The sequence below is a fragment of the Puntigrus tetrazona genome, chromosome 5, assembly GCF_018831695.1.
Source record: "Puntigrus tetrazona isolate hp1 chromosome 5, ASM1883169v1, whole genome shotgun sequence".
Classification (NCBI taxonomy): Eukaryota; Metazoa; Chordata; class Actinopteri; order Cypriniformes; family Cyprinidae; genus Puntigrus; species Puntigrus tetrazona.
Genome location: NC_056703.1, coordinates 18,814,936 through 18,832,694, shown reverse-complemented (window position 1 = coordinate 18,832,694; position 17,759 = coordinate 18,814,936). Strand labels below are relative to the sequence as shown.

Below are 17,759 nucleotides of genomic sequence, written 5' to 3'. Positions count from 1 at the left end.
TAATATGATTTTTTTTTCATTTTTTTTTATATTATTTTCTAAATTTTCCATATTATACATTTAAAACGAGTGTAAGGCACGCTCACGAATACATTGATTTGTTTTAACATAGGGGAATAAAAACAATGCTTGTCGCTGTAATATGACGTCGCGCGTCACTTCACGCATGCGCTTTTGCTGAATGGAAACTAAACAAGTTCGATCGTATGTGCATTTCTTAAATTAACATTATACAACTACAACATTTGCCCTTAAAATAAGTCTGTTTATATGACGTGCTTATTTTTTCACGTTCCAAGAATAATTCTCTGTCTAATGACAGCAAGTTATCAGGCAATTTAACAACTAATGTAATTATCCTTTAACGTTATTCCTGCTGCTTCATTAGGATTCTCAGATTGTTTGATTAAGAAAATGTCCAGTAAAGAAGTAAAAGCCGAACTTAAAAGTGCCAGAGAAGCCATCAAAAATAAAGAGTTTAAAGAAGCTTTGAAACACTGTAAGGTAAGTGTTTGTTTTCAGCTGTCAGCATGCAGTAAATAACTTCCTTTACCTCTGTGGACATATAGGACATCTTTTCTCTTGATGAACTGTATTTTCATGAGAAGGTTAGTTAATCATGTCTCTCTCTCAAGTTAAATTATATTTGTGCTCCCCAGGCTGTTCTCAAACTTGAGAAGAATAACTATAATGCCTGGGTGTTTATTGGAGTGGCAGCTACAGAACTGCAGCAGCCGGATCAGGCACAGACCGCCTACAGGAAGGCCACTGAACTAGAGCCAGAGCAACTGCTTGCATGGCAGGTCAGTCGTGGTATATGAACGTTATTAATATTCCAAACGTAGTGTTTATCTGGGGACACGGTTTGTTAAATTTGTCTTGATGACACTGAGCAATGAATATTTACTAGATGTGGATGTCTTTCACAGGGTTTAGCAAATTTGTACGAAAAAAGTGACCAAGCAGCTTTCAAAGCGGAGCTACCAAAGATTTACCAGAAACTTATTACACTGTATGAAACGTAAGTAAAGTGGTCTTCTTTTCTATTATACAATTGTATAATGTTCTAATCTTTTGCCTTTTTATTCACCTTTTTGCATTTTTAAAAGTGTTCATGTTAAAGGAATAGCTCACTCAAAAATTAAAATCGGCATCATTTACTCCTTGAGTTGTTAATCTGTATGAATTCCTTTTGTTCTGCCGAACTCAAAGTAAGATATTTTGAAAAAAGTTTGTAAGCAGGCTGTTTTGGGTCACCATTGACTTACGTAGTAAGAAACAAAATACTTTGGAAGTCAATGGTGACCCAAAACATCCTGGTTACCAGAATGTTTTAGATTTTAGATTTACCCCTACCCAGACTTAAATTTCACTTCACTTTAAATGAATAAAAAATGTTAAAATCAGGGACAAATTAATTATTAAATTAATAAATTAATTATAATAATCGTGGCAGTAATTTGTGTATAAGATGCTTATGCCTCCAAAACATTTATATTAAGTTATCGTAGATATGAGAAATGAGACAGAAGCAGAGAGAGAGAGAAATGTTGTTATTTTAATCTTTAGAAGACTAAAAAAAAAAAAACACTAAAAAGTATATAAATATATAATGATTGCTTGATTTCTTTTCTGTTGCAGCTCAGACAAAGCAAAATGTTTTGAAGTGAGCAAGAAGCTGGTGGAAGTCTATCAGTCGGAAAAGAACTATTTACAGGTGTGATCTTTAAATATAAGGACTTGATGTTACAACTAGATTTAAGTGGACATAATTAATAAAATGATCTACATTACTTGTAGCCACAGGCTTTATATCACATGTGTGAAATGTTTCTCCACCCATAGGTGGCCAGAGTGTGGAGGAGGCTGATCCAGGTGAGGGAGGCCGAGGAAGGGGTGGAGGACGTAGAGCTGCTGGAGCTGTGGAAGGAGATGACCAGACTCTTGCAGGACACTGTTGAGGAGCAGGACAATGAGACTCAACAACACGTCAGTCAATTTCGCCTGTCTAAATGTTTGAGAATTTCCATGTTCTTTTTTTTGTACATGCCCACAATTTGTGTCACCACATACATTTGTACAAAGCTTACAGTGTGTGTCTCTCGGCTCAACAGCTGATATCAGCGTTTGAAAGAGCTTTGCAACTGACTACAGACGTGCCTGATGAAGCCCACAGGAGCCTTTTGCAGGACTACATTAAATGTCTTTCCAAGGTTGGCAAGCTACATATGCTACAGTTTTTGTAATCTTCGCAATAATAATGACCGGACAAAAGCAAATGTTTACTTTCTGTATTTTGCAGGTTCCTCATGAGGCGGCCAAGCTGAAGGAAGTTTGCGATGCCGCTCTGTCACGCTATCCGACACACTCCTACCCTCTAGAGGCCCTCAGTGAGCACTACATCAGAGCAGGTCAGGTTATTTAGGCCAAATGAAGTCAATGAAATTAAATTTTTAAAACACCCCTATTTAATTGTTTATATTTAAAAATTTACATTACTGTTAAAAAATTTGGGGTCAAATAGATTTTCTTTAAAGCACCAAATCAGCATATCAGAATCGAATCATGATCAGGAAGAATATTTAATATTATAATATTATAGTTTTTTACTGTCTTTATGAGGCAGAAACATTTGCATTTGCGTTTAGTAATTTTGCAGAAACACCATTCACCAATTTTTTTTACAATAAAGTAAGTGCAAACATAATCCTGTTTCTGAAAACACAAAACTCATGTAGAGTATTTCTAAATAAACGCATATCTCAGATAACTGATCTTGTCTGTGCTGGTCCTGGTAGGTGACTGCAGTGAGGAAGCTGTCCGCTGTTTCAGCCGCCTCTCAGAACTGGATCCGAACAACTCGCATGCTCACTTTGGTCTTGGTATTAAAGCTTGTCAGGATAAAAAATACGAGGATGCCATCAAAAGCATTAGTCTAGGTGAGTTTATAAATACCATAGATAATTGGATGGAGGTTCTAAAGGTTTTCAGGCTGCTTGATAAAATGTGTTCAATTATATAATGCAAGAAACGCAGTGTATCAAATTAATATAATACATTTCTTGATTTATGTAGATAACTAAAAATGTATTTTAAGAACTTTTTGTTCATGTTCAGCTATACAACATGAACTAAACTCCTAACAGATCCTAAATAATGTGTCTAACTCGCTTGTTGTGGTTTTTCCTGCAGGATTGAAGCGTATGCGCTCCTCCATCATTGGCTGGTACAATCTTGCTCTGGCTCAGCTAAAAATGCATAAATACTCTGACAGCGCCACAGCTTCCAGCCAAGGTACTGCTGCTGCATGATAAAAATTACTACACATCTAAAACACAACGTGAAATCTACTTAATCAGCTGCACTAACAGGGTGGAAAAGGGCTACGCTCCAAAAATATTCTGTCGTGTGTCTTCAGGGCTGAAGTCAAGTGTGGGGACCTCTGATGATTGGACTCATAAGCTGCAGAGGTTGAAACTAGAGGCTCTGGTGAGAACAGAAAGAGAACAAGATGCTGATGAAGCTCTGCAGATTCTTACACAGGTAGCCTCAAACCAAAGACTTCAGCAGTCTAACAACTGATTTATTTTTTTTAAAAAGAAGTATTATATGCTCACCTAGGTTGCAATTATTTGATCAAAAATCTTAGTATCTCTTAATACCTTCTAAAATTGAATGTATTACAATATTTGCACAGCTGAATTCTTTGAATTCACAAGAGCAGCATTCACTTGAAATATTTAGCAATATTTTGTCTTTATTGATACTCTGATCTGTTTCATACATCCTGACTGAATAAATGGTTTCATTTCTTAAAGAAAAGAGAAATACATATTAATAACGGTTTTACACTTCGATTTACATAATATTAATAATGACTCCTTTTAGATTTCAGATGCCAAAAATGACCCAGTGCTTTTAGCGTTGAAAGGAAGAGCTCACTTGCAAAAAGGCCACACCGAGGAAGCGTTTCAGGTGAAACATTTTCTTTTAACAGGGAATTAATGGAATTTAATATATTTAAATAACATGATGTATATTTTTTTGCATATTAGATGTTTTAAAAAAGCTAAGTAGACCAGACCTTGTTTAAATGAAATGATGCAGGTTTCAGCTGAGCTACTGAGCTCTCACCCAGGATCCGTGGAGGGTCTCGCTCTGAAGGGGCTCGCTCATGTTGTGAAAGAACAGCACAAACAAGCTGAAGAAAGGTGTGAAAAGCCTTCTAAACACACACACACACACAGACACACGCTGTATCAAATCCAGCATAGGTTTAAGCACTAAGCTTCTTGTCTTTTCTCTGTTTCACAGCTTTCTAGAGGCTTTATCCGGGAGCCCAGATAATGGGGAGTTGTTCTTTCTGCTGGGGCGCCTGTTCTGGAACATGGGAGAAGAAATGCGAAGGGATCGGAGCAAAGCCCATACACATTTACTCAAGGTTAAGCCAGGAGTATCAGATCTCATGCTCTTTATTTTTGTATATAGACTCCAGAGTCGTTTCTCTTGGATTATAAATAAGTAATGACTTTTTTTGTGTTATTTTAAGGCTGCTAAACTGGACCCGTATCTCGCTTCGGTGTTTCGTTTTCTGGGTCATTACTATAGAGAGATAGCAAAAGATCAGGGCAGAGCCAGAGGCTGCTATAAGAGAGCGTTTGAGCTGGATCCCTGTGATGCGGAGGCTGGAGCGGCTACTGTTGACCTCAGCATGGAGCAGGGGGACATGGTGCGTGTCAAAAAAGATGGTCACATTATAGGAATCCTTTTTTTTTTTTTTTTTTTTTAATTAAAATCTTTAAAGGAAAACTTTAAAGTTGCAACAAGAACTTGTTGTAGATGCTGTAGAAGACACAGAGTTCCTGTTGAAGGGGTTTATTGACTGTGTTTTCTGCTGTTAGGACTCAGCTCTGACTGTTCTGCAGTCTGTAACAGAGAGAGCCACTCCTGGCTCTGCTAAATGGGCCTGGATGAGGAGAGGGCTTTACCACCTCAAAATTGGCCAGCATCAACAGGCTATTGCAGAGTAAGTGAATGGATTTCAGCTATAAAGCGTAAGTGGTAATATGATTTGTTTAAATGGGCCTGGATGGTGAGCTCAGCAGATATTTTAAAGATCTTATTTAATGCAGCTACATTAACATTGGCAGTTATAACGCTTCAAGACGTTACAGGTTTATCTAAAGTGTTATTAATAGTAGGTCTATATCGTTGAATTACATTCTCAGTATTTTGAGCCATTTGGAAATAAATTAAAGGGATGTTTCACGCAAAAATGAACATTTTGTCATGTACTCACCCTCGTGCCGTTACAAACCTGGATAAAAGGTGATATCTTGAAGAAAGCTGGTAATCAAACCTTACTGTTTCTTTATCTACTGTGAAAGACAGCTGGGACCAACGTTAGATTCTTCAAAAGTATTCAAAATATCTTCTAGTTCATATTTGGCTGAACTATTGCTTTAAGAAAATAGCTTATGACTTCAATTATTCAGTTGTTTTTAGTTAGAATTGACTTATTTTGCATTTTTTTCTTTATAAATTAGACTTTATTATATAAACCATGGTTTCCTATAATTTAGCATTTGAGACCTTCTCAAGAAGACTTTACCAAATGTTAAATGTGGGGGTTACATTTTTTTAGATATTAAAAATATGTTTTGTTTTATTATTTTATGTCTTAACGATGTTGTACACCAAATGTTGGAAGTTGCCCATGGTTCTGCTTTGGTTTTAGTCTGCAGGCAGCGTTGAGGGCTGATCCTCAGGATTGGGTGTGCTGGGAATGTTTAGGTGAGGCGTATCTTAACCGCAGGAGTTTCACAGCTGCTCTGAAAGCATTCGATAAAGCACATACTTTGCAGCCCACCTCCATCTACAGCCTCTATCAGACTGCCGCCATTAAACAGATCCTCGGCCGGTTTAAAGAGGCCACTGTTGAGTACAGGCAGATCTTAGAGCAGGAGGACTATGTGCCAGCATTGAAAGGTTTGTGTTGTTTCCGCACTGATACCCAGATCTCTTAGGTTAATGATTATTTCATCCAGTATTCAAATTTATGTGTTTCATTCTTTGTCTTATTCTCAGGTCTGGGTGAATGCTTGCTAGCCTTGGCTAGAAGTGCACTTGATGACTATCTTGATGGAAGAGCTGTAGATTTGATACAGAACGCCATCCATTACCTTTTCAGGTAAACATAAAGGTGCACTGGGTGAGGGGATATTTGTGACCCTTGACCACGAAATTTATTTTAAATTTAATACATTGTATGGTGTCAAAATTATAAATTTTTCTTTTATGCTAAAAATCATTAAGATATTAAATAAAGATCATGTTCCCTGAATACATATACTTTCTTACCGTATACACTTAAAGCATAATTGATTAGTAATATGCATTTCTAAGAAGCTCTTTTGGACAACCTTAAAAGTGATTTTTTTTTTTTTTTTTTTTGTAACTTTTTTTTTATATTTAGATTATTTATACATATATTTATATTTTTGCACCCTCAGATTTTAGGAGCCTCATTTATCAAAAGTGCGTAGAAGAGGTTCTCTATTTTGTCCTACAAATGAAATTTAGAATATGCCTAAGTACAAGAGAATCTGTATTTATCAAACAAGCACATGCAGTTTTTACGTACCTGGTTAAGCAATCATTCCTGCTAAATCACTCCAATTATGCAACTTGTCTGTTTAAAAATGGAGAAAAATGGTAAATTTAGCTCTCTTTTTTTAATAATTGATGAAACATGACATATGTGGATTGCATAATGCATATTGTGGCACTCTTAATGCTTTTTATATGTAGTGTCTCTATTCTACCACATTCTCTGTGTAAGCATGCTCAGAGTTGTGCTTATATTTACACACATTTAAGTGCAAGTTTGTACATCCCACATTTAGTGTAAAACTGTTCTTACACACTCATTACGCTCACATCTTTATTTAGTTTCTTTATTCAGCATTACATATGTGTTTGTTTGTTTTTTGTGGAGTGTCGTCTGATCAATCTTTGTTTCAACATTCCAGAGCTTTAAAGCAAAGGCCAGACCTGTCGTGTCTGTGGAAGTTACTAGGTGATGCCTGCACCACCTCCAGAACCGTGTCCCCAAACCGAGCCAAAGTGCTGGTGCCTGGAGCTCTATGTGGAATGGATCCACCTGATCAGGGCCATACACTGGACCAGAGACAGCTCCTCATACTAGGAGAAAGGTAAAAGAGCACAACTATATTAAACCAAAGGGCGAAAAAAAGCTTCCTATTAAAAAAAGTAATATTCAGTAACAAACCTATGTTTTACCAGGTGCTTTGGTCGTGCTTTGAAACTCATGCCGGAAGCCCCTAGTCTGTGGTGTGACCTTGGCCTGAACTACTACCACCAATCCAGACTGGTCAGCTGCCTCTGTCCTGAAAAGGATCGGCAGCCTCTGTTAGAGAAAGCCATACAGGTACATGACCTGACCTGGCATCAGTCATTTGAAATGCTTTCATGAAGATGTTTTTAACCGATGGTTTTGGTATGACTCTGTTCTGGCAGTGTGTGAAGAAGGCGATCATGCTCGACAGTGCAAATCACACATACTGGAATACACTTGGGGTGGTCTCCATGGCAAAGGGTAGATAAAAACACGCATGTGATGTGCATAATAGCTTTAGTCTGGATTATGTAACGATGTTGTGATGGAACGTTCTTGTATTAAGTGTATATTCTGCTTTTTATCATTTAGGAATAGAAAACTTTGCACTCGCACAACACTGCTTTGTTAAATCGGTAAAAGAGGAGTCAAATGTACGTAGTGCAAGAAACATAAACACATTTTTTCACTTTTAAACATTTGTTTGGATGCAGCTAATGTATCTCCTGGCTATTTTTTTCAGAATGTGGTTGCATGGACCAACCTTGGTGCTTTGTATCTAAAGAAGGGAAATATAGAGGTAATATGACTTTTGTCAAGTTATCAACTTGACTTCAGCTAATTAAGAGAACCACGCTGATCGTCTTTTTTTTTTAGCTCTCGCATGAAGCTTTCAAGATTGCTCAGTCTCTGGAACCCCTGTATGTGAACTGCTGGATTGGACAGGTAGACTTTAGTTCAGATTGTTCATATAACATCCAGTGCTCTTATTTGCTCCAGGATGGCACACTGAGCATCATACCACTTTCTCACTATACAGGCCCTGATTGCTGAGTCGGTGGGCAGTTACGACACCATGGATCTTTTCAGACACACCACAGAACTGAGCACTCATGTATGTCTAATCATTTCTGAAATACAGTTGAAAAGTTTGAGGTCTGTACGTTTTTAAAGGAAAGCAAACCAAGGCTGCATTTATTTGTTTAAAAAAACAGTAATATTATAATATTACAGTAATATTAATTACATTTAAATGAGCTGTTTTCTATTTGCATATATGTTGAAATTAGTGCTGTCAAACAAATAACCGTGATGATTCGCATGTCAAAAGTTTTTCTTTACATAATATATATGTGTGTATATCCATATTATGTATAGATAAATACAAACACCTGCATGTATATACGAAATATGGTGTGTGTGAGAAATTTTGTTTTGTATATTAAATATATATTTATATAAAATGTAAAATATAACAGTTATATACATGCAAGTATTTGAATGTGTGTTTCTTTATATATAGTATACGTAATACATATGCACAGTACACACACATATATTATGCGAAGTAAAACCTTTTTTTGGATGTGATGAATCATTTGACAGCACTAGTTAAAATGCAATTTATTCATGGGAAAGCTGAATTTTCTGCAGCGTTTACTGACCCAAACCTTTCAAACAGCTGTTTCATTCTTTAGATTCAGATTATTGATCAATGTTCTGCTTGCAATAACATGTTTATTTGATGTTAGACTGAGGGAGTGAAGGGTTATGCGTATTGGGTTTGCTCCACACTGCTGGACAGGAGCAACAGAGACTCAGAGATCTACCTCTACAACATAGTCCAGATGAACGCTGTCTCTGCTGCCCAGGTGGCTCTGAGCAAGTACACCGGTATGAAAACACAAATACAACGTACTGTATTAAGATGCAAGGGTATTTATGAGTCTGTCATTTATTGTCTGATCTCAGACAAATTTTGTTTAAAAAAAAAAAATAATACAGAAAAAAATGTTTTGTCTCACCTACATTAAAAAAAGTAATGCATAATCTATATCTGTAACTATTATGAAGTTCATAAAAAAAAGGATCTTTAGCCTGAAAGCAGTTAAAGACCTTTGGGGTATATTAAATGATTCACCAGGAATGCAGGTGGAATGGCTAGATAATTAAAAACGTATTTCTCCCTAAATATTAAGGAAATGATCCGTGTGACAATGACAAATTATTTAAAGATGAAGTGAGGTAATGAAGCTTGGTGTGCCCTCTTTGTTTCACACCAGAGAGGATTCAGACGGACCCAGACGCCTTCATTATGCTCGGTTATTTGAACACACACCTGCAGTTGAGGAAACAGGCCACTGAAGCATATCGCAGGTTTGACACCTATATTTGGAAAAGTTCTGCCCAGCCAGATGGACAGCAAGTGACAAATTTGAAACTGGAAATTAGAAACTGAAATGAATGAAATGTAAAATTTCGATTTTTGATTTTCATCAATTTTATGTTAATTTGACTTAATTATTAGTATGTTTATATTTATTAATTATTTATGCATGCATATTCATATTAAATATGTTAATGCATTTTATATATTTGACATAAAACCTTTTTTATGATTTATAAAAAATATAGGTTATATTTATTAAACATTTATAATATTTGCTGCATAGTCCTAAACCACACTGGTATTGAATCATTCTTGGATGTATATTTTTTCTCCAAAGAGCTGTCGAGTTGCTTCAGGCATCTCCTCACAAAGATAAGCTCAGCTTTGCTCTGAGGGGTTATGGACGTGCCCTCAGGTAAAACTCACCTCATACAACTATGCTGTCAGTCATTTCATCTATAGCAATGCTATTACATTCATTAGTACAAATAATGTTTCTTTTCTTGTGTTGCTGTCAGTGATAATGGACAGTGGGAGGAAGCAGTGCGTATTTATTCCTCCACACCACTAGAGGAGCTGCACGATCTCATCGGACTGGCGCTCGCATGTTTCAGAATCAGTCGCTTGCCAGAGAGTGTTCAGGGTGAGCAGTCATTGCCATTTTGTGATTGTTGACTATTAGTGAATAGCATCCACATTCACCTTGAAAGCAGCAGTGCTCAAGCTTGTGATCGTGTATGTTTTCTGAGGGTGTTTGTGTGCCCGTTTCCAGCCTATGAAAAAGCCCTTGCAGTTGCCTCTAGCGAAAAGGAAAAGGCCTGCATACTCACTGCGCTGGCCCTGATACAGCACAGACTGGGCAACATCGATCATGCCAAAACGCTTCTCTTCAAGTGGTAACATAATTACTCAGCTGTCTCAGATTACTCTACTGGCACGTGCTTTCTGCTTCAATGGTCAAAAGCAAAGCTTTCCTCCCCTGGTTTATGTTTGTGTATGTGTGTGTAGCTCCATGCTGAAAGAACCTGTCTCCGAGAGTTTGTGGTGTCTGTGTTCCCTGGGTTTGGTACATGGGGATGTGACCCTGGCAAGTGCTACGCTTACTGAGCTTCTAAAACTGGGGGAATGTGTAGGAGGCGCTGTGGAGGAGCGCTGTCTGCTCACTTGCACCCTGCTGGCCCTGCAGGGCAACTATAACGGCGTACACAGGGAGGCTGCTAGGGCTATACACAGGTACTTTATAATATTTACAGATAGTGTCTATTTCTTATGATTCTGTTTTAATCTGAGTTTTTGTTTTAAATAAAATGCAACAAGCAATACTATACATTATCAGAGTCCACAAAACTTTATTCACATAATTATTATATAGTATAGTAATATGCTATGTAATAAATACACCATCTAAAAATGTGTATTTTAATAAACATAATTCATATTGACATATCAGATATCTTCTGATTACCTGTAATTTTGTTGCATATTACAATGTTTTCTCAAGGATCATGTGTCACTAAAGACTAGAGTCAATCTACAGATGACAAAGAAATTGTTTAAAACAAGTTTGATTTTGCCTTCTGGTATTTTCTGCCATTGTAAACAGTGAAAATGTAACATAACGTAATGTAGCATAACATAAAACATAAAATTATGTGACACTTTTTGCCTCTGTAGTGAATCTGTATTGAGAAGGGCACAGAAAACAAATAACGATTTCTAACGGTTGCCCGTTACAGTTACATTACATTACATTACATAAGATTTTACCACAAAAAAAGAGTAAGGAGAGACGTCTGAGGATGGTGATTTGCAGATTCACTGATAAACATCTAAGATTGTAAAATGTGTGGTAAGTACTGATGCGTCATAATCTAAATAGTACATGCGGTTGCGAATCTCGAAAGTGAAAGTGAATCCAAAAAGTGATTGTGCAAAAGATAATTTAATGACCAGTCATAATAGCGGCTCCATGATGCCTGCACTTTTGTATACTTTATGATTACCCAATGATAAAACTGTGAGAGAAAATATTGGAATATATATTTCTGTAGGAGTTCCGTAGTATATATATAATTTTGTTTCTGCACACGGGAACATCCTACAATGGTTTGAAAGCACTCAAATAGTATTAAAGAGAAGATGCTTTAATCTAATTAATCTCAGGTGTGAATCATTGCATCTGGTTAATTAACGCAAATGTCAAATTAAGTACTAGAGCGCTTCAGAATAAGAAGAATTCTTTTTTTTTCTTCGGTGAGCCATTTTTTCTTATTAAAAAAATGTTTGACATCTGCTATGCTGTAGGAACCCCGGAAATCCTTCTCTCTGGGCTCTTCTCTCCAGACTGGTCCCACAGTACTGCCCCAACAAAGCCAATGTAAGTATTCTCCCATTGGCTTTCACACATATTTTAGGGCGAAAGGGAATAGTTCACCTGTTGACTGTGTTCTTATTTTCATCAGGGAGGAGCTGTGGCCGGCAGTGTGGCGTGTCATGCTAGCTTGACACTTGGAAAGGTAGTTTTAACATTTGTAGATGGATGAACTCTTGTGTCAAGATCTGTGTCCTAAATCAGAGTCTTTTCATCTGTAGAGGGCGTTGCTGTACAGTGGAGTGAATCAGTTGGCCTCAGGCCGGCACTCCGGTGAAGACAGCAGACGCAACGCTCTGAAAACAATCCAAAGAGCTGTGCTGCTGTGCCCAGGTAAACTGAGTTGCAATCTGACACTCTGGATCAGTTCTGAAGTTAGCTGCTAAACAAGCTACTAAGAGATACTGAGATTCAAAAACACTTTCCAAGACCCATATCTCATAGACCAAATCCGACTACCAGACCAAGATTAGACCCTTTGATGCCCTGGACACTGACCAAAATCTTGTTCCAAAGTGGTAAAAGTCAGTTCTCCTAGTATAATGACATAATGGTGACTTTAAAGTGTGGGACCCTTGAAATATACAAACCAGAATTTATGCCAAAGTTGTAATGAGCTTTGGCTTCTTGTTCAGGAGGGTTATTAATGTAGTGCTGGATAGAACACACTCTTCTATAATCCTAAAACGATGAAAATATTCAATTTAGATCGTAAGAACCTTACATTAAACGTGTCAGCAGGAGTATGTGCCAAGTGTAATGCAGAGGGGCCTGTGTGAAAAGTGGAGAAGGGAGAGGCTGAGACATCGATATATCAGCCAGATGAAAGATTTGTCTGCAGTCTAGATCGGCTGGCATGGCAGTGATTCGGTGATGGACTGATGTGCCTTCGTCTTTCTCTGTGTGATAAATGTAGATGATCCTGCTGGGTGGGCGGGGCTGTTGGCCGCCTGTCACACAGAGAACACTGCATGCTTACTCCAAGGCTCCGTCCCTCGCAGAGAAGATCTGGAGAGGGCGCACATGGCACTGGTTTCTGAAAAAGGTCAGTAAGACTTGAGAATGTCAGTGTGTTTGTATGTATGCTGATGGGAGCATGGCTCTAAAACTTTGTGTGCTGTATGTACGGTCTGTTCTCAGTGAAGGGCCTGCAGGCAGAGGACGGGCTCTTGGCTCAGGCTCTGGAGGGATGGGTGCTGCAGCAGGCCGTGACAGGACTCAAACAGAGTGGCCAATATGACCAGGCAGAGACTCTGTGCTCCCAGGTACACACACACGCTTTCTCTTTCTATGTCACGCTGTGCTCTACTGATTCGTCTCTCTTGTGTGAATCAGGCACAGGTGCAGACACAGACAGGCTGACCTGATCCTGGGTTTCAAAGCAGAACTGTGTGCCTGTTTCATGCATTGACACGGCACCATCTGTCTAATATCTATCTATTGTGGCTGTCTATCTGCTCATAATACATTCCTTTTTGAGATGCATTTGTAGAACAGGATTGTCCAGTCTTGCTCCTGAAGGGCCAGTGTCCCGAATAGTTCCCCAGAAACCCTGCCTTTTCTAGTGATACTGAAGACATTAATTAACTGGTTAGTTAGGGTTGAAGCTGGACTCCTAAAGTCTCATAAATCGGCTTCATTTATATAAGGCATTTTTCAACTAATTAAACCAAAGTGCATCACAATATAGATTACTATCATCATAAAAAAGATAAAGGAAGGGCAGATGTAAAACACAACACACCATTCTAACAACATTGGCCACATTATCAGACAAATATTAGACAAGCTTACTTCAAATTCTGATATTTTGCATACCAGTCAACCTGTGGTAATAAGACTTTAGCTCATAGAAAAGCAGAGAAGCTATTGCTGATATACTGACTAGGAACTTAAACATGTAACTACTTTATGCCCTTTTAACTGTTTGTATACTGTCCTCTTCCTCTCCTAGGTTCTGAGCGTATCTCCAGAGCATCCTGTGGTGTTCCTGATGTTTAGGCAGGTTCAATGTGAGCGCCTCCTGTTGTCTGAAACTGGTAAAGGTGTTCCTCCTGCAGTGCTGGATCAGCTCAGCGCCGCTGTCATGGCCAACCACACGTCTGTGTCCGCCTGGCATGTACGTGTACATTCAGCATCTCACCGAGGAGAGATTGGTGTCGGATTCATATCATAGCAAGATTCAGACTTTTACCATGTTATATGCATTTAATTTTAAGTGGTGCCTTTTTGGTTTCCCCTGGTCTGAATGTGTTCCACACACTTTAGTAAATCACACAGAAGATTCTCAACGAAACCAACAAATATTTTCATACTCTATATAGGAAGGAGGTTTAACTCATTGTTAATTCGACCTTGCTGTCTTTCAGTGGTTGGCAGAAGTGTACCGTTCTCAGGGTCTGCTGGCTCAGGCCTCCGTGGCATACAGACAGAGTCTTCAGCTGGCCTCTCAGCTCGGCGACCACTTTGGAAAGATGAGCAGCCTGCTCCGACTAGCCCTGCTGGCACTCATGCCGTGTTTGGTGAGTACCAGATTAATCTCGTACAGGAAAGTTGGGAGAAATGGGCACAGTTTTCTCAGACACTTTTTATAATATATAGTGTGGCCTGAATGACTTAATCCACATTTTTGTGTAAAACACAGAAGTTATCAGACAGAATTTGAAAAAAGCAATAGTATAAAAATGTTTATATAAATTGTTGATATGTCTCTCTCTGTGTGTCAATTCATGTCTACAAGTCTACAAATGGTCATTTTGTTACCCTTAAGCAATAACTAATTTACCTGAATATTACCGATTGAATAATAATGCAGAACAGTTGAAGTAAAATGGATTTTCTTTGTTTGCTGTGGTTCTTGTAACCGTTCTTCTTGTAGATGGAGTACCTCTAGACAGCTGTCTTTACGTTAGCTCAGAGGATGTGCAGTGCACAAATATATGGCAACCACAGTCTGAATCCTGTCCCAACTATCTGTTAGACTGAGAGGAACAGTTTATTCAGGGTAGATTTGGCTCATAATAACTAATGAGATCACTGTGGGATAATCCTGCAGTCTTCATAAAACACTGACTGGGTGGATGAACAGCTATGAAAAGATGTTCAAACAAGAAATAGAGTCCTATTGTAGTGCTGTTGACAGTGTAATAGTGGGAAGCTTATCAGACCACTCTGTGTTTTTGGTTAATTTAACTTTCAATTATAGTTCCATTAAAATACCATTTAAAAGTTCGGGGACAGTGAAGTTATGTTTTAAAATAAATTAATAGTTTTGTTTAGCAAAGGATGCAATGAATTAATCAAAAGTGACAGTAAAGACATTTTAAAGACATGTTATAAAACATTTCATCGAAGAAAAAGGTTTGTTAACGCGTTTGAAAACAAGCAAATGTTACATTTTAAAATAGTTCACCTCTTAGTGACCACTAATAAAAATGAACATTATTCATTTGGGCTAAACCTTGGGCGTCTTTCTTGCACATTTTCTTCTTTTTCTCTGCTTTCTCTCGTCCTCCCTCCCTTTTCTTTTTGTCCACCCCCCTCCCCTCCATCCGCTGTCAGCGTATTGCCTTCATTTTAGCTGACTGCAGCTTTGCCTGCTAAATTGAATTAGACACTTCGTGGCTAGCCTTTCATTACTTTTAATTAAAGCATGTCAGCCTTCAGCGTATCCAGACTCCAGTCATATATTAAAATCCTGAAATCTTCTTAGAAGGCTTTTTTAATGACACCATTTCATAAAGTTTACAGACCTTTTTTTACAATGCAAGGAAATGCTGTGTAAAGGTGTCTAATTGTACTTTTCACAACAGGCTGGCGTCTGTGTCTCTGAGTGGAAGGATCTGGTGTTGGAGGCCAGCACTGAAGTCTTAAAGATGGGCAGCTCACCAGTAGCTCTGCTCTTCCAAGCCTTACTGCAGTTCTCTATTAAGATGGGTGCCAGGTAGGACCATTTCACAAAGCACATCTCTCTTTCTGCATATGAGAGGATTTTCGCATTTAACTTCAGTAGGGTTTTGTGTTCACATTCATTGTCACCCTGACATTGTCAACATGTCAGATCATTCCGACCTGTTCTGTGCCACATGTTTGTATTTCATTGTTTGCCTCTTCTTGACATTGCATTCTTAGTATATTTAGTATATTTAAACATGACGTATATTACCTTTATTCATGATTGATTCAAACAGAGGTTAAACTGGGTCAGGGTCAGATTGATAATAGTTTGTTCTTTTACAGGGAAACCCGTCGCCTGTTGGAGAAAATAGTTTATGCTTCAGCCTCAGGCGGCTCTGAAACAATAGTGTCAGTGGCCCGCTGGTACCTCCTGCGCCACCTGCACACCAAAGATGACCTGGAGCTGATAGATGTGAGCAATTGCATTCACTCGCTCTACGTGTGTGTGTGTGTGTGTGTGTGTGTGTGTGTGTGTGTGTGTGTGTGTGTGTGTGTGTGTGTGTGTGTGTGCTTAAATTCACAAGCTTAAATTTGTTATTTCAAAGGGTCATGACATGATGAATCATTTTTGAAATATAAGATGTATGTTTAGTCAAAGCATCCTGTAAACGTCATTGCTTAAAACGTCAAAAAACAAGTTTAAAAACCATCTTGTTTGTTTATTGTGGGATTTATGACTTCACCCAGGCAAATACATTTTCATATGACTGCCTCTAGAGCACTGATAAAACAATGTACATCATCGTACTATATGCCCCACCCACTGGCATTAAGTCTGATTCCTGACTGACAACAAGTATTGCATTAAAAGCAAATAGGACCCATTACAACCATGTCATGACCCCTATAAGAATGGCATTGTGTTTTGGGCTTGTAGACTCTGTTGGTGAAGGCAACAGCAGAAGGAGACAGCAGGCTGGTGGACTTCCACAGGCGCCTTTACCCATCCAGCTGAGACCGTCCACCATCATTACATCCCTCAGGGGACCTGTATTTCACCATCTAACCTGCTTCATCTTCAGCTGCACACAGAGCAGTTTACTCACCAAATAATGCATTTACAAATCTGGAAGTCTTTACATGACAATTTTTTTATGTATGGACATATCTGCTAAGCTAATTTAAAAAGACACTTGATCTATACGATTAGCTCTTTTATGCAGTTTATGCTATAGCTGAATTAGCCTATGCTATTAGCCTATGTATTGCATTCACGTGAGCGTTGAAAAATGAAAATACATGAAAAATGACATTAATCATTCATGATTTTTTTTATGTGCCTTCCCCACAGCGACAGTTTTGCCATAATTAGTATTACCACAAGGCTCAGCTGACTATAATAAGCTAATCTGCTAATGCAGTTATGTAACTTTAAAAGAGTCTGCTGCGGATCCAAAATCACTATTGGAAACATTTGAAAGTGCAGCAGTGGGATATCTGCTCTTCAGATTGTCTGTTTATGGTCAGAGAAACCAAGAATTTAAATGAATTGCTTTTTATGTGGTGCATTGTTATCTTTGCCCTACAGATGCACTGGAAGAACTAATTAACCTCTGTTTTCCCTCACTGTCATTTCCAAATAACTGACTTTACTCATCTCTGCAGAACTGACCTATACAGTCGACTGCAGAATGCTATTAAGTCCCTGAAATATTAAAGCACATACGAAAAACAGTAAATAATAATTGTTTATCATGTTGGGTGCATTTTTGGTTTGCAAGTGTGTATTGGTGGCTTGAAAAATTAAATGAAAACAAAGCAATATTGTTTATTTGAGCATTTATTACAATCAATACTGGCCTGGGGACGTGCGGACAAACACAGAACAATTCATCTTCCTAATCTTTCAGTATTGAGCCTGCGTGAGCATTGCGCTTCTAATCTTGGATTTGTCGTAATTGTAC

At 38.2% G+C, this 17,759-nt stretch overlaps 1 protein-coding gene across 1 annotated transcript; it reads left to right on the top strand.

Moving 5' to 3' along the window:
- Positions 1–181: 181 nt before the first annotated feature.
- ttc37 (tetratricopeptide repeat domain 37) lies at positions 182–17,617 on the top strand. The gene is made up of 41 exons (XM_043240777.1): positions 182–204; positions 389–504; positions 660–803; positions 930–1,021; positions 1,642–1,717; positions 1,846–1,989; positions 2,115–2,213; positions 2,303–2,411; positions 2,799–2,939; positions 3,193–3,294; positions 3,419–3,543; positions 3,889–3,975; positions 4,108–4,211; positions 4,315–4,441; positions 4,550–4,729; positions 4,902–5,026; positions 5,738–5,988; positions 6,088–6,190; positions 7,032–7,214; positions 7,306–7,450; positions 7,540–7,618; positions 7,730–7,791; positions 7,881–7,937; positions 8,015–8,083; positions 8,178–8,252; positions 8,890–9,031; positions 9,421–9,514; positions 9,865–9,942; positions 10,046–10,170; positions 10,300–10,423; positions 10,536–10,760; positions 11,832–11,904; positions 11,990–12,043; positions 12,120–12,231; positions 12,815–12,943; positions 13,039–13,163; positions 13,853–14,017; positions 14,268–14,420; positions 15,711–15,841; positions 16,138–16,267; positions 16,733–17,617. The coding sequence occupies exons 2-41, from the start codon at positions 415–417 to the stop codon at positions 16,808–16,810; spliced, it is 4,707 nt and encodes a 1,568-aa protein (XP_043096712.1). The 5' UTR covers positions 182–204; positions 389–414; the 3' UTR covers positions 16,811–17,617.
- Positions 17,618–17,759: the final 142 nt, after the last annotated feature.